Below are 17,369 nucleotides of genomic sequence, written 5' to 3' on the forward strand. Positions count from 1 at the left end.
AATATGTGATTGAAGAGATGAATACTCACAACTGCCTGAGTAAGGCCCGGGGGAAGACATAATAGATCTGTATGTGGTTGGGGGAAGAGGAGGTGGCGTTCCACGGAAGCTCGGTGTCAGCTCCCGAGGGGAACCTGTGAAGTCTGCGACGTCATCTCTCAGATGCACACCTTCCGGAGTTTTCTTTCCCCCCACCACTCCCAAAGCCAAGGGAGATATACCACCCGCTCGTGGGGACCTCCGCTCCGCAGGCAGAGGAGGCACAGGGCTGATAGGAGCTGGGGACGAGGAGTAATGTGCAAACTGAAGCACCTCCGCATCAATCGAATCCTCATCAAGGCAGACTGCTGGTGAACTTGAGGGGGAGAAGTCAGGTGGCAGGGGAGGGGCTGGTTCGTCCGGTGGAGGAGGTCCGAGCATGATGGAGGGGGGTGAGTCCAGTGGGGTGAAAGGTGGAGGAGACCCGGGAGAGAACACCGGAGGTGAAGGCGGGGGCTCATTGGGAGGTGGTCCAGGTGAGAGGCAGGGTGTGGAGGGTGTGGACGAGGGCGTGTCTGGGGCAGGGGAATCCGGCGGAGGGGGCGGAGCAGGCTCATCAGGTGGTGGGGGTCTGTCATTAGTGAAAGTAACCCATCTGCTGGACATGGCGTCCTCGCTACTGGCGTGTGGGCTGCCGACAGGGCCGAATACATCATCGAGGTCAGGAGCTGGGGAGCCTCGGTAGGAGGAGGGGGACAGGACGTTTAGGTAGATGGGGGCAGAATTGCGAGTTGCCCTTCCATTGGGTAAATCACCTGCAAAAACATGACAGGGAATTTATATCATAGCACTCAGAGTCAATGCACACTTTCATTGCTATTTACCAATAGACTGCGAGGGATAGCCTTGACTCCGTGATAGAACGTTTTTAGGAGGGAGCGGAGGAGGAGCTGAAGGAATTCAAAACAGGCGTCACCATTTCTTCATATTTATTGTCACGTGACTCCAATATTATGTAAGCTCACCTCCTGTTGGAAAACTTCTGCTCAAAGGCGATTCTGACCTTGGTCTGGATCCTCCCCAGATATCAGCAGGAACCACTACAGTTGAACGAATAAAGCAACAATGTCACCTCTTCGCCAAGCCTAGGGTACATCCATGTTTCCATACCATCATATCTGGGTATATACTGGGTCTCTGAAGGCAGGCCAAAGAAGGCAGGGATGATATGTGGTAGTCTGTCACTGCAAAAAGAGTCAAATAATATTTCATTCAGTCTGAAAGGCCGGTTAGTTTGTTGTCGTGCAAGGCAAAGTACAGCCTGTTGGAACAGTGTAGATCAGACTCAACTTTGTTGTGCAGGCCACATTGGGTGGAGCATTATATACACACTGTATATTTTTAACATTAATTTAATCACTGTTAATTGGTTCCAGATCCAACTGCAATAAGTGAATTCGGATTCACTATTAATAAACTGAATGTTGAATGAATATTCATTTGAGAAAAGCATTTCAATGGAAGACAAACAGCATAGAATACAGCTGGATGGTGAAACAATGCTGCCTCTGTCCACTAGAGGGTACCAGAAGAATCGAGCCCAGAGGAAGGCTGATGTCATGGCAGCGCCCCAATGAATGCCTTGCTCAAATGTAATGCATTATGGAAAAACTTTAGAGAGATGTTTTTTTTTCATGTAGAGCTCATATTGGTACATGTTTGTATATTGTCTGGTATACCTATTGAGTGTTAAGTTGCTGTATGATGAGTTTAATGTTCTAAGTTGACACTGTGAATCATACTATTATGTTGTTATACTGTTATAAATAATGACTTTGTGCAATTTGCCCGGGTATGCTGGGGCCTATCCCAGCTGACTTTAGGCGTGAGGTGGGGTTTGATGTTTAACAAAAATAATTTGGAAACAAGGCCGTACATGGCCCATAGGCTGTAGTTTGCGTGGAGCAAACCCATGTTAAGTATAACAGTAATCACAGACCTCGGTGTCTCGGGGGCAGGACTTGGCGTGGGGGTCGAGCGTCTGGGTCGAGCAATTTCTTCACCTAGGAGAAACATAAACCAGCAGATGAAGAGCTGTAAAATCCATTAATTTTCTACAAACATGTGGAGCCTATCCCAGGGACACAGCATTTACACTCACATTCATACCTATTTATACAGTGGGGAGAAACCCAGTACCCATGGTCAACCTGGCAACATGCACTTCCCCGCCACACTGCCTTGGTTATAACATCCAAAAAGATGCACTTACATGACAGGTTCCTTTTTATCTGTCCCTGCAAAACAATCACAACAAAAAATATATTCATTGAAATTCATTTTGTTATGTAATTAAATTGTGCAATGCAGTTTTATTCATTATAGTATTGATAAAACCAAACTACTAATATGCAAGGGTGTCAAACAGACCAAAGTTCATTTCTTGTGCAATTTTCCTCTTTCTTTCTCAGGTATAAATATTTTCTTGAGCAAGTCGCAATACTAGTAATACTACTAATAGTATTACTACTAACAGTTCACTTTATCGAACATACTTCCCCTTTAACGCCGCATCCATTTGTCATCATGTTTCACTTATAAGTGTATGAGTGTGGCTAAAAAGCTAGCTGTCTTGTTACACTGTGCACTGCAGAGGAGATGACAAGTTTCAGGGCGTCTGCAGTGAAAAGGGTCAGCAGATGATGCCACAAACTCACCGGGCTGCGTCTCTGAGACCAGCAAAAAGGAAGAGAGAACAGACCTGGGTCAGAGAGTGAGTGACAAATCAGTCAAATGGACGTCAACTAAAACTGCACATACTGCACCTCTTTTACTTTTACTGCAAAGCCTTTATAATGCAACATGAGCCATAACACACACGAGTTTTGGAGGTCAAACATGATGCTCCGGTGAAACCCAACTCAGGCAACTTGGAGCCTCGTGTGTTATGTTTGAGTGCATTATGTAACACACATGCTTTGACTGTCACAAGTAAAGACACAATCATGCAAAATAGGGTGCAGCTAAAGTGGACAATTGTGTCATGTACAAAAGGACATGCAATTCCTTTTTTCTCGGACATTTTTTTGAAAGGCTTACCGGACTTCTCCTCTACAAGATGACAGGAAATCAGGGAGAAAAAAAATAATGAATGCAAAAAAAAAAAAGAGTGAGACAAACAAAAAGTGTCCTTCATTAAAATGTTGCAGAGAGTTCTTCAGAGCTCCACTCACCAGAGACGGAGAAAGCGACAAGCCTCCCACTGAGGCTTTTAGCTCATCCACAGATGGAGGGACACACTTAGCGCTTTCCGCTACCAGGGGCTTGATCTTAATTTTGAACTTTTTCTTGCTTTCTTCATCGTCCTCTGAATCGCTGGAGGAGAAAAAGTGCTTTCCTTTGGAAGCCGGTGAACGTTTGTCAAGGACAAAGTACCACAGGGTAAATCGGAACTTTTTGTGACAAAACACATAAGGCCTCGCCAGGACTTAGGCTTAAGTGGAATAGGAGTCAGTAGGACTAAAATGACTCAGAATTGGGTGTCGACCAAACAGTCATTGACTACAAATATTTTTTCGGTTTACAGTGTTCCAAATGTAGCTATTTTGTGTCTATTTTGTATTAATTCATTTCTACCGCTTATCCTTACGAGGGTCGCGGGGGGTGCTGGAGCCTATCCCAGCTGTCTTCAGGCGAGAGGGTACACCCTGGACTGGTGGCCAGCCAATCACAGAGCACATATAGACAAACAACCATTCACACTCACATTCATACCTATGGACACTTTGGAGTCGCCAATTAACCTAGCATGTTTTTGGAATGTGGGAGGAAACCGGAGTACCCGGAGAAAACCCACGCATGCACGAGGAGAACATGCAAATTCCACACAGAGATGGCCGAGGGTGGATATTTTTTTCTAATATGTAATATGTAATATGTAATAAGTAATATGTAATATGATACAAAAAGAAAAGTCATATTTTATGGAGAGAATTTCAAGGTAGGCTGCGTGGTGGACAAGTGGTCAGTACACAGGCTTCACTGCTAGGAGACCCAAGTTAAATTCCACCCCCGGCCATCTCTGTGTGGAGTTTGCATGTTCTTGCCCGTACATGCATGGGTTTCTCCGGGTATTCCGGTTTCCTCCCACATTCCAAAAACATGCTAGGTTAATTGGCGACTCCAAATTGTCCATAGGTATGAATGTGAGTGTGAATGGTTGTTTGTCTATATGTGCCCTGTGATTGGCTGGCGACCAGTCCAGGGTGTACCCCGCCTCTCACCTGAGGACAGCTGGGATAGGCTCCAGCATGAATGAATTTCAAGGTACAGCAGTCCCGGTGGCCATATCGGTCAGTCACTGAGTCTCGACTTCTGGGACTCAGTGCTTCCAAATCTGAGGTTCCAACATCTCGAAGTCTTGTTCACAGATGACTGACATAGACAGGCGGATCAAGCCAGTAATGCGGTTGCTGTACCGGACCGTCTTGGTAAAAGACAGCTAAGCTGGAAGGCAAAGCTCTCAATTTTCTGGTCCAAGTGCTTTCCTACCCTCACTTGTGATCATGAGCTTTGGGTTGTGACCAAAAGAACAAGATTGTGAATACTAGCGTCTGGAAGGAGTAGAGCCGCTGCTACTTCACACGGAGAGGAGTCATTGAGGTGGCTCGGGCAGATGGTTATATTCAGTAATGACCTCTTCCCAATTCTCAGTAGGTTGGCACACTTGTGGGTTTTCTCATAGGTCTTGATTCAGTATGACTTACACTAAAACTCCATTTACATCAGTCTAGGAACGGAACTCGGAACACTCTGAAAACACTCTGAAAAATGGTCCGGTTCGAATTCCAGTTACTAATATCGACCTTAACGCTGAAACTTTTGCAGCTCAAATATCTGCCGCAGAGGAGAGTGAAACATCTGCTGCACGTCTGCAGTGTCCCAGTTAACAATATCATACCTGAGGTAACTGACAGTGTTTCTCAGCTACATCTTCCTGCTTGAAAGTGGGGGGGGGTCTCCTCAGAGCCAACTCACCCTGAATCCAATTATTCACACATAGAGCCGTAAACGCCTGCAGGTGCAAAAACTCACCGCGGGTCAGAAATAATAATGAAACTGTAGCTGGGTGAGATGAGAGCCGATCTGAGTGTAATGTCCTCTGTGTCTTCTGTACGTTTGGCCACTTCGGGGATGCAGCAGGTGATGTGGCGAGACACAAACAGGCTATTGATTTAGTACTCATCCAGTGATTACTCCACCACGCAGGTCAATAGTTTGGACGAGACTGCTTCCACTTCTCTCAAAAAGGATATCATCGCCTTCATCACCGGGACGGAGGCTGAAACCTTCCTCATCAACGTCTGGCGAGGCCTGGAGACGACAAGGGATGGGATGGTTTTGCTTCACCTAAATTGTTCTCACAAGATTTTTCTAGGACACTGTCCAAAATGTATGTGGACAGATGAATGCAAACTGCGACCTGACCTCGAATAAGAGGTAGAAGATGGATGGATGGCGACTTATAGTCCAGAAAACACAGTACCAGATTTGCTACACAACAGAGTCCGAACCTGACAAACCTGGTATCAGATTCTTGGAGTTTAACAGACCTCGAATAAGAGGTAGAAGATGGATGGATGGCGACTTATAGTCCAGAAAACACAGTACCTGATTTGCTACACAACAGAGTCCGAGCCTGACAGACCTGGTATCAGATTCTTGGAGTTTAACAAGGCACTTCCCGTCACTGCAGATACTCAGTTCATATGAAAATGCTAACAAAAATGCTAAAAATCGAATTATTGTACTTTCTTTTGAATGGCATCCTACTAAATTCTTGTGAGAACAGACTCCTTGACATGGTAAATGTTCTTTGTGAAAACCAATAATTGCATGCCTCATATGCAAAGAAATAGAACTGTGCAAGCGGTTCAACAGTGGAACCTTGGTTTTCATACGCTCGGGTTTGAATGATGATTAACTCATTAACTACACACAGTGTGCCTATGAATGGTGAGGTGTTCAATTCTTATTTCTTATGAGTTAAATGTATTCAGTTGTCCTACGTTTCGTTTTTTTGTCTGACCTTTTGGAATTGATTAATGAGGAAAACCGAGGTTCCACTGTTGTAAGTAAATACTTACATAACGGTCCCAGTCAAACTCCCCATAGAAACCATTTGGCGCTCCGTTAGCCTTTTTCTGCGCAAAATGACAACAATCAAGCTCAACATCATACAAGTGCGTCAAAAATAAAACATAATAAAAGTGAAGAAATAATCGAAAAAAATGAATTGTATTCATAAACACTACAAACAACGGTCGGTCAATGTGTTCTCACAAAAATTTAGTAGAAACTGAGTTAAAAAAATGTATTTGACAACTAACTGCCCATAAAACCCTATCCATTTGTATAATACATAGGACGGGGGCCAATCAAATGTCACTGTCTCTGGCCAATCCATAACATACAACAACAAGTATAAGCTCATTTAGCTTTCTTTGACAGGAAATCTTTGACATTGGACATCACAGAAGGTCATTATACAGTCTAACAATATAAGGGTCTGACTGCCAGTGTCATCATACAAATAAAACAAAATTAATCACACAGCGACTTAACACTCAAAATGTCTGCCTGATAAATCTAAAATAAATATAAAAAATATAATAAATATGAATATAAAACACATGCCAATATGAGTTTCAGATGGAAAACAATAGCTCATTTATTTTCCCATAATGCATTCTTTGGGGTGCTGCAATGACGTCAGTCTCCCTCTGGACTCCTATGGTTGGTTCCCTCTGGTGAACAGAGCTAACAGTGCAGCACCATTTTCTATGCTGGTTTGTCCTTCAATAAAATGCTTTGTTCAAACAAAATGCATGATGGGAAAACTAAAATAAAAATTTCAAACTCATATTTGTACATATGTGTATGTTTATCTGGTATACCTATTGAATGTTAAGTTGGTGTGTCACTGTCAGACTCTTATACTGTTATATACATACTGACCTGTGATTTCCAATGTGTTGACAAGATCGTTGTGCACTCAAAATGCAATTATATGACGTGGACATGTCTGTCTTATCCACCACTGTGGCTTATATATGTAGTATATTGTGGCTTATATATGTACATATGTATATATGTTGTCTGTTTTTTCCTCTAAATTTAGTAGGTAAGGATTATACACCGGAATTGATGGTATATCACTTCCAGACAAGAACTACTACTACTACCACAGATTTCACTGCACAACACTTCCATGGCTTGCTATACCGTCTGAGGGTATAGCAGGGGGAGGAGCAAGTACACTGAGAATAAGCCAGGCTTCACACAGAGGGCACCACAAATGTCATTTAAAAAAAGAATAGGACACCAAATATAGCTAAAAAGAGAGGCAAAATTGTAAAAACTATTCCAAAATATACATACGTTTCCTTTCTTTCCACTTCCAGTTGCTTCTTTGTCAGGTGAGCTCCTGTTTCCGATGACACGTATTATCAGTTACACTTCACCAGTGAATCATAACTAAACACACTATGCATTGTAATGATATGTAATGTCATAGTGACATTTCAAAGTTTGACCACTACATTCTAATCAGTTCATCCTGGAGTCCAAGTGGACATTTGTGCCAGATTTGTGGCCATTCCCTCCGGGCGTTCCTGGAGTAGTGTGTTTACAAGAACGGCACGTACAGGCAGATGGCGAGAAGGGAATGCCTCTGGCCACAAATTCTGAAGCATAAAACTATAGCCAACAAAATATATACTTTGGATACATGGATGACAAAAAAAAAAGACAAAAAAATACTTAAACTATATTATGAAAGCAGGAAGTGAACAAATGTAACGGTTACTGATTGTAAAATTACCAGATGGAGGGGTAGGATTTAATAAGCTTTGCTTCTTCCTACTCCTTTTGGACATGTGGAACTGTGAACTGATTATGTGATGCATTCAATTGTAATCTGATGCATGTTCAAATGAAATAAAACCATTACCATGTATGTATAGACAAAATCAGCAAAATCACATCATAGTAGATAAACACTTGGTGTTTTTCCCCATTGACACCATTGGTCGAAGGTAACTTACGTTGTCTCTGTATCCTTGTCTTTTTTCCGTAAGCCCAAGGCTTTCCTGGTTCGGTTTTTCAGTCCTAGCACAAAGAGAGACAGAAAGAGAAAACAATGTCATGGAGAATTAAGTTTTAGCACCACACTTTTAATTCGACTGACATTAAAACAAACTCCAAGGTAAATATCACCTAAAAACAAACATATGTGCACTTTGTTTACTGATAAAAGGAACTGTATGTCTGTATAAGTCCGTATGAGATCACCCAGATTGATTACTGAGCTATCGGAAAAAGATTCAATTCACTTATGAGACGGAAACGAATCACCAATGTTGATGGATGTGTTCACTTCATTAGAGTGATTCACGAAGCACAAGAGCAGGCCTATGTCAGTCTTCACTTTTAATGGAGAGCAGCATGACGGTGGAGCCACTTCTACAGCGATATCATGCTTCATATTATCCACATTTTGCACATGTAATTGAGTGTTGTTGTTTTTTTTTCATGACCTGCATGTGTTTTGTAGGCTATTTTTAAACACAAATACATTTGCATACTTTTACAGCTAAAAGTGGGTCACTACTCAATGACCCCAGGAAAATATGGGTCCCAGAATGAGACCAGTAGAGAAAACCCCGTCCGTCTCTGCTCTGCTGGCTGCTCTCTTACTGCAAAAAAGCCTGGTCGAAAGATCCTCTATATGTATAACACAAGAGTTTGGAACTGAATTTGTCCACCTCCCTGAAACAGGAACACTCTACTAATTGATATTTTGGTTGTATGTTGTCATTAAAGTATGGCTAAAACAGGGGTGTCCAAAGTTGTTCCGGCAAGGGCCACATAGTGAAAAATAAAAGGATGCAAGGGCTACTTTGATAAGATATGCCTTTATTAGTGCCACAAGGGGAAACTCCAGGGGAAATATTTTAGATATACTAAGAAGTTATATATGTTTCAAGAAGAAACTGCATCTCAGCTTTGACATATAGGTGAAAAAGCATATTTTTCCCGCAAATATTTAAACTTTCTTGATTAATAATCTTCATGAATTTTGTTTGTAATATTCTGACTTTGTTGACGTAATACTATTTTTTTTCACCAAACTTATTCTTCAAAATGACTTTATTTTGTTATTTTTGTAATTATATTACATTTATAAAAATATATAATTGTCTTTAATTTAATGTTATATTATTTATGTTTATATATTATTTATATATTATAGATTTATTTATATTTTATATTATTTATATTATATATTTAATATATCCTACTTTATTCATGGAAAATTACAACTTTTTTTCTTGTTAAAATATGATTTTTTTCCTAGTAATATTTTGACTTTATTCTCGGAAAATTACAGCTATTTTTCCCATCTCTGTTGTTGTTATTATTTTGTTAATGTTCTTCCTGTAATTATGACTTAATTCCCCTAATATTTGGACTTTATTATCATCATAATAACATTCAAACATTTTTTGCAAACCATTTTTTTATTGTTGTTTTTTCACGATATTATGACTTTAAAAAAAAGTCCCTTTTCTTTAATATTTCAACTTTGCCACTAAAATGTTTGGGGTACTGTCTCTCTGATGTGATCTCACGTAGATCATTTGTGCTTTATGATATATTTTTCATGATATTTTCAGATTAAATATAAAATGATGCTGCACTCCTATACAAAACACCTAGTGTGGAGTGATGCGTGTCACTAACAAAGACTATGAGAGGTGTAGGACACGTGCACGCTGAGTGAATACCCTCAAGCTCACAAAGTACATACAGTATCACAGGAGACTGACTGCAGGCCATTTGCTAATTTTAGCAGCCATCTACTTCCATGTTAGCAATGACAGCATCTGTCATAAAGGCTGATGAGATTTAGACGTTATAATGTCTTGTAATTGATTGCCGGCTAATTCAAGGATGATTGGTCAACGTTGGCACTTCTCAGTTTATCTAAAAATTCTATAATCACATAATGTGAAAGATGATCATGTGCAGACATTAACAGTAATACATCATTCGATGACAGGACACCGGCTATAGGCACCTTTTTTTTTTTAACCACACCTCACGCTCCTTTGCATTCATCGGACATACCGTAGCTTGTCGTAAACCTGTCACAACACACCAGACATGCAAGTCATGCCCAACAGCACGGGTGTCCCAGAAGTCCACACTGCACGACATACTACATCAATGAATTTGGTGCTTGATGGCCCTGCAGGACACAAGAGGGCAAGAGGAGAGGACGTGCGGAGTGAGGGACACATCATTACCTTGCATCATGGTTCCAGATTTTCATCCTACACTGCCGCTGGTGTGTGGAAGGACAGAAATGGAAATGCTTCCAGTTGGTCAGAAGATGCCCAGGCAGGGCATGGCTAATTGTGCACAGATCCCAGGCGAAGCACAGAGGTTGACTCCCTCCTCCCCTAGAGGCCCAACTCCCATGTACAGGGATGAGAGAACAGGCGAAGGGAGGGGGGGTTGAAAGGCAGCAGCTGGGGGAGGACAGTAAGAGAAAGAGACCCACTCGAGGGGGTATTCAGCAAATCCTGGAATGAAGGGGGTCCTCTCAGTGTATGTTAGGTCCCCGACGCCCTGCCAGCACCAACACACGCCATTTCTGAAAGGAGGGATGCTGAGGAAATGCAAAGGAGAAACGCAGAGCGGAAAGGAGAGGGAGGAAGACTGCGAGGGTGATAGGAGAGGGGAGGGAACGGTAAGAGGGGAGGTTTTGCTGATGTCACAGCTGCACTAAACCAATCCCTGCATCCACAGTCACATGGCTGCTTGTCCCCTGATGCCTTTGGCTTCCTTCAAACAGCTACATCAGCTGACTGCGTGCAAATTACACAGGGATGCACATGTATTATACCTGCAGAATACAGCATTTATGAAGCTAAATTATTTCTTTGTTTGTTAGTTCTATGCATATAATCCTTACTGGGAATGATAAAAATAGCAATATCAATGACGGCGACATGCATGCAATAAAAAAAAAAAAGAACTATACATTGACAGCAATCAGCGGTAAATTACAAACTAGTTTGGCGCCACAGGGCCTCTGTGCATCTATCACCACAAAGTACACACTGTCAGTTGTAGTCATAACACAAGCTCACTGAAAAGAGCGAGGCGGACAGCTCAGGCCTCCGACTCTTGCGTTTATATCCCACAAAGGAAAACACACAGAATAAACAAGACAGTCCGCCAAATGAGACAAACACATTGCAGCTGAAGATGTTGTGCAATTGGGAGACATATTTGAAACTGATGTTGTTACCTGTGAGTGTGGCCGGGGGTACCTCTTAATGAGCTTACTCTGCCAGTCGTAACAGTGCACAAGCATGTCCCGTGTGATTTCCTTAACAAGATTCTTACATAAGATGTCATGATGGGGTCAAAAGTCACAGCCAGTGAGGATTAGTCAAGGAGATTGGAACAAGGTGAATCGCCTAAAAAGAGAGCCTGGGGTTAGTGAGAAACTACTCTTATGTTTGGGTGTGTCACCCATACACTAAGGGTTGTGTGTACGTTACAAACAGTGAATGAATGTAAAATCACCAGTGTGAAATAAAGTTAATTCAAACAAGCTCCCTAGCTTGCCATGTAAAACTCACTAGGATTACCGTTGCCTGTATGTAGCTCGACACTGCCACCTACTGAGAAACCTTATGAATACAATGACACAACAATTACATACAGTGCTTTTATGTACTGGGACGTACAACTTTCTCGTTAGAATGAGAAAATTTGACTTTCTTAGAACTGCCATGGTAAAAGATGGTCACATTGATTTGATTTATTTTCATTATAACGTGATACTCTTTTTTATTAGAAAATCATCATGTTAGAATTAGAAAACTCTCGTTAGAAAGAGTAACACTAAAATTGTCTTTTACATGGCAGTTTTCCATGCAGGCATCATGGGAACAGTAAGAAATGTAATTTATAATAAATATAATACTTTATTTTCCATAATAATTTTCTCATATAGACGAGATAACTTTCCAGTTATGTGATAAAATTTGTTTTTATTATAGTTATCTCATTATAACGTGATACATATATAGTTTTTATTAGAAACTTATCTCATTAGCCTGTGATTGGCTGGTGACCAGTCCAGGGTGTACCCCGCCTCTCGCCCCAAGACAGCTGGGATAGGCTCCAGCACCCTCCGCGACCCTCGTGAGGATAAGCGGTAGAAAATGAATGAATGAACTCATTAGAATGTTATATCATCACGTTAGAATGAGAAAACCATTTCGTTTGAATGTGATATTATGGCATCAGAACGAGAAAACTCTCGTTTGAACGTGATATTATGGCATCAGAACGAGAAAACTGTCGTTTGAACGTGAGATTGTGACATCAGAACAGGAAAACTTTCGTTTGAACATGATATTATGGCATCAGAACGAGAAAACTCTCGTTTGAATGTGATATGCCATCAGAACGAGAAAACTCTCGTTTGAACGTGATATTATGACATCAGAACGGGAAAACTTTCGTTTGAACGTGATATTATGGCATCAGAACAAGAAAACTCTCGTTTGAACATGATATTATGACATCCGAACGAGAAAACTCTCGTTTGAACGTGATATTATGACATCAGAATGAGAAAACTCTCGTTTGAACGTGATATTATGACATCAGAACGGGAAAACTTTCGTTTGAACGTGATATTATGGCATCAGAACAAGAAAACTCTCGTTTGAACGTGATATTATGACATCCGAACGAGAAAACTCGCATTTGAACATGATATTATGGCATCCGAACAAGAAAACTCTTGTTTGAATGTGATATTATGGCACCGGACGAGAAAAGTCTCGTTTGAACGTGATATTATGACATCAGAATGAGAAAACTCTCGTTTGAACGTGATATGATGACATCAGAACAAGAAAACTCTAGTTTGAACGTGATATTATGACATCAGAACGAGAAAACTCTCGTTTGAACGTGATATTATGACATCAGAACGAGAAAACTCTAGTTTGAAAATGATATTATGGCATTAGAACGAGAAAACTCTCGTTTCAACGTGATATTATGACATCAGAACGAGAAAACTCTCATTTGAACGTGATATGATGACATCAGAACGAGAAAACTCTCGTTTGAACGTGATATTATGGCATCAGAACGGGAAAACTTTCGTTTGAACATGATATTATGGCATCAAAATGAGAAATCTCTCGTTTGAACACGATAATGTCACGTTAGAACAAGAATTTTTTTTCGTTAGAATAAACAATTTTTAAACATTTTGTAAAAAAAAAATGATTTTACCATATTTGATGCTTCCGTAGTCCTGCTTATTTTTAGAAATTTTTATTTCAGCTTTCTTGCCAAGTAAAATTTACTTGCTGCATGGACAGATAATTACACTAGTTTTGAGTATTAGTGTGACTAGTACTAGTACTAGTATTAGTGCGCGTACTAGTGTGAATATTATTCTCTAAAAATGTTGAAATATTTCACAATGAGGGGGAAAAAGAGCAAATACTGACAATGCTAATGCTAATAACAATGCTAATAATATGCTCTTTTACCTATATCGCAAGTTAAAAACTCCAAACAACTTCAAAGTGATTTTTCATTGTGTGGAAAAAGTTTGAACACCCCTGAGCTAGCTAGAAAGCAGACTAGCATGTCTTTTAGCATCTCAAAAACCAAGTCCTTACAGACTAACTGACTGCCGCCCCATAACATCGGAATTGATCTTTGTCTCACTCCAAGAAATTGCAATTTCCCCAGAAAGGCCATGAGAATACTAAGAAAATGTCACAGTGAAAGAACAAAAGCTGAGTGACAACATCTATCCATGCATTTTCTATGGGTTATCTCCGTTCCGGGTCACGAGGTAAATTGTAGCCAATCCCAGCCGATGTTAGACAAAGGGGCGGGGCACACAGTGGACTGTCAGTCAAGTCAATCACAGAGCACAGACAACCATTCACATTTACACCTGAGCAGGAAACGATTGAGGAACAACTGCTTCATAATCAGCCGTGTGAAGAACACAATCACAATCTAAGCTAGGTCTCAGATAAGATAAGACCAATCACATTGTTGCTTTTCTGTCCATGACGTCACCTCTTCAGCTTCTTGCAGAAACACACTCATTTGGACTGCAAGACAACAATAACCACATTAAAAAAACATCCAGCTTTCCACAATATTTGCTGCAGATTTTAGAAAGCAAACCATTTTACAAATAAAACGGAACTGCGCTGAAAGGTTTTATTTTACATGAAGGAGATAACAAAGAGGCATTAAGTGTGTCTCTTAAAGCTACAGACCCGTGAATGTCAGCTTAGCCTGTATTGGCAGCACAAAGAAATATTGACACACAACCACACACACACACTCATAGAAGTCGTATAAGGTATTTAAAAAACAATAAGCTGCATAACTTGGTTTGAGTATATATATTTCATATTTTGATTGCCCCATTTGGTTCTGACACATAATGTTAGACTATAAGAGGTGGAATATTACCTTCTGCCACTAGATGGCGCATAAACACTGACTAAACACATTTAGCCCACCCTCCAGGCAATTCACTGTGTCCATGCTTTTCAAATATCTTGCATATAATATTCAGCAATAACACGTGACTGTTAAAACATAACTGTAGTGTGAGACTTAAACTTAGACAAAAAAATATACATCTTGTTTGTATAGTCTGTGTCAGGTTTGCAGGTGGATCAGGAGGTGGCAGTGTTACACCCTGGTGAATGAACCAATTGTCTCTGGGCAGAAAAGGCTGAACAAGGAGAACTGTGGTAAGGAGAAACAGGAGCTAAAAAGATGATGTAATCCTTTAAAGGGACATTCACAATAAACAGAAGGATGTGTTCAGATGACCCAGAAACAACAAACGCACCAAAATGCAGGAATGCAATTACCAGTTAAACAATGATGACAATATCATTTTACCTTAACAATCCAACTTGCGATCCGGTTGTCATTCATCATGAAATGTTGGTGTTACTGTACATCCCAAATGTGTTGAGGGTGGATTGGGATGTATGGGGGGGACTTGTGTGACCTTTGGCCTCTGGCATGTGGATGGGGCTTATCTGTTTGTGCCCAACTGTTTTGCTGCCACATTATAAATAAAAGCGTGCCCGAAGCAAAACCAAAGTTTCCTTTCTTCCTGAAGAGCTCTATTTTCCCTTGTATGACACCATAACACAAAATATTACAACTTTATTTGCGTAATATTATGGCCTTTTTAACGAGAAAAAAGTATTTATTTTCCTCGTAAGTTTACATGAATAAAATCATAAATTTTGGAGAAAAAAGGTATTTTTTAAATATATTTTTTTGTTCATAAATTTACAAGAAAAAAAACAGAAATTTATGAGAAAAAAGGCTTTACTTTTGAATTTTTTTAAATTTACAGCGGTTTTAAATTGATGAGAAAAAAGTAGTAAATGTATTATTATTTCTCGTAAATTCACAACTCCTTTTCTTGTCAAATTTACAACTTTTTTCTTGCACATTTGTTATCATGAATTTATGAGAAAAATGTCCTTATTTTGTAAATCTTATCTTAATATTTTTTGTTAATCTAGCCGTGATACTCCGTCATGGGAATGAACAAACTTTAAGAACGACAAAAATATTGTGAATGTGAATACTTATGCACATGCAATTCATTCATTTTTTAAAATATATAAATACATGTCCAAACATTTTTTTAAAATCTTTTTTTATGCAAATATTACAGAGTGTTATGTGTATAATCTTGAGGACAAAAATACATTTATTTCATTTTGAAATAATGCTGTAACATAAAACATGGGAAAATTTATAAAATGGTAGACAATCTGAAAAATGTAAGTAAATACAAGTTCAGTTTAGTTTACATATTCTATGATAAAATATAAATAACTGACAGCAATTCTCAAAATTCTAATGTAACTTGTTTATAAGTGAAAATAGTTCTCGATCATTGTATTGGATGACGTGTGAATTGTATGAATTATGCATTCACAGGTAATAAATATTTGACTTTTTCATTAACTTTACTGCATTCCAGGTCCTGAAGCAGCAAAACAGCCCCAGACCATCACACTACCACCACCATATTTTACTGTTGGTATGATGTTCTTTTCTGAAATAAGTCATTACTGTAGTTTTGGATTTTTTTTCTCCCATAATAATAAACAACTTCACACTATTGTACACATCTTAAACAAAGTGTACTAGCGATTAGCACATCTGCCTGACAGAAAAATCTCTGTGTGTTGTTTGCATGTTCTCCCCCAAAACATGCATGTTAGGTTAATCTGAGAGTCAAAATCTTCCATGTATGAATTGTTTATCCATATGTGCCCTGTGATTGACTCACCACCGGTGCAGACCGTGCCCCGCCTCTCACCCGAAGTCAGCAGGGACAGGCTCCGGCTCCCCTGTGACTCTAATGAGGACAGGCGGTATAAAATATGGATAGATGTATCATTAAGAGTTTCATGGCTGCACTAGTGGAATAATTTGAATGTAGTTGTAATGTTTTTTTTAGGCATGAGGGAATACAGTCCAGCTCATATTTTATTATGCAAATTAGAGAAGAAAATCTAGGCTGTTTCCTTGTGGTACATTAGGGACTAGCCAAGTAGCTCGGGCCTTTTAAAAATATATTTTCAAATAGATTTAAATGATAGAATCCCTATCAAGGGACAGAGATCCTTATATAAGTTATTTGAGATCCATGATGAAAATTGAGGCTTCTTGGATATCACGGTCCCTGATCAAACACAACATCATTTACACTGCATTAAAATCAGCAACCGAGGATCTGCCTTGTTTGCATATGACCTCAGCTCCGACGCCTTGGGCTAAAACAGAAACACCATCCATTATGAGGAGTGGTTAACCAGCTCCCTCCCAAATTACAGTGACTCCGGGCTTCCATTTTACTGATTTAGCGGTGTTGTGGTTCGCCATCTCATGTTACTGACTGTAATAGTGAGATGTACTCACGCAGGCTTAAAAAGTGAGCAGGGTCATTTAATAGGCACCAAGTGAAACACAATTCACAGATCTGTCAGAAGATGCCTTTCGAGGTTATTTGCTCAATCTACAAGAGCACGTTTAGTCTGTCAAAATAACGATAATGCTGGCAGCAAACGTTGTCTTGGGTTTGGGCGTGCTGCGTTTTTGTTTTTTGTTTTTTTAGATTTAAGCTCAGACAAAAGCAAAAGAGGAGCAACATTCTTTAGTGTATACGACTAAAGCGACTGAAGCTATACTGCCGACATGTCATCAGTCAT

General features: G+C 40.0%; 1 protein-coding gene across 5 annotated transcripts in view; it reads right to left on the minus strand.

Moving 5' to 3' along the window:
- Positions 1-17,369, minus strand: part of sgip1b (SH3GL interacting endocytic adaptor 1b) — a 49,184-nt gene that overhangs the window by 9,183 nt on the left and 22,632 nt on the right. Inside the window, exons 1-14 of one of the 5 annotated variants that reach the window (XM_058066661.1) lie at positions 13,375-13,911; positions 10,350-11,531; positions 8,085-8,148; positions 7,420-7,465; positions 6,126-6,182; positions 5,295-5,352; positions 3,213-3,388; positions 2,697-2,708; positions 2,252-2,276; positions 1,979-2,042; positions 1,150-1,223; positions 1,005-1,079; positions 864-929; positions 30-794 (exon numbers count right to left, since the gene is read on the minus strand). In XM_058066661.1, the coding sequence (XP_057922644.1) occupies positions 30-794; positions 864-929; positions 1,005-1,079; positions 1,150-1,223; positions 1,979-2,042; positions 2,252-2,276; positions 2,697-2,708; positions 3,213-3,388; positions 5,295-5,352; positions 6,126-6,182; positions 7,420-7,465; positions 8,085-8,148; positions 10,350-10,359 (1,492 nt within the window). In that variant the 5' untranslated portion in view covers positions 10,360-11,531; positions 13,375-13,911. Of the gene's footprint in view, positions 1-29; positions 795-863; positions 930-1,004; positions 1,080-1,149; positions 1,224-1,978; positions 2,043-2,251; positions 2,277-2,696; positions 2,709-3,212; positions 3,389-5,294; positions 5,353-6,125; positions 6,183-7,419; positions 7,466-8,084; positions 8,149-10,349; positions 11,532-13,374; positions 13,913-17,369 lie in introns of those variants that run through there. The other 4 variants (XM_058066664.1, XM_058066665.1, XM_058066662.1 and 1 more) reach the window with 4 other exon arrangements.

This window comes from Doryrhamphus excisus, chromosome 3 (assembly GCF_030265055.1).
Source record: "Doryrhamphus excisus isolate RoL2022-K1 chromosome 3, RoL_Dexc_1.0, whole genome shotgun sequence".
NCBI lineage: Eukaryota > Metazoa > Chordata > Actinopteri > Syngnathiformes > Syngnathidae > Doryrhamphus > Doryrhamphus excisus.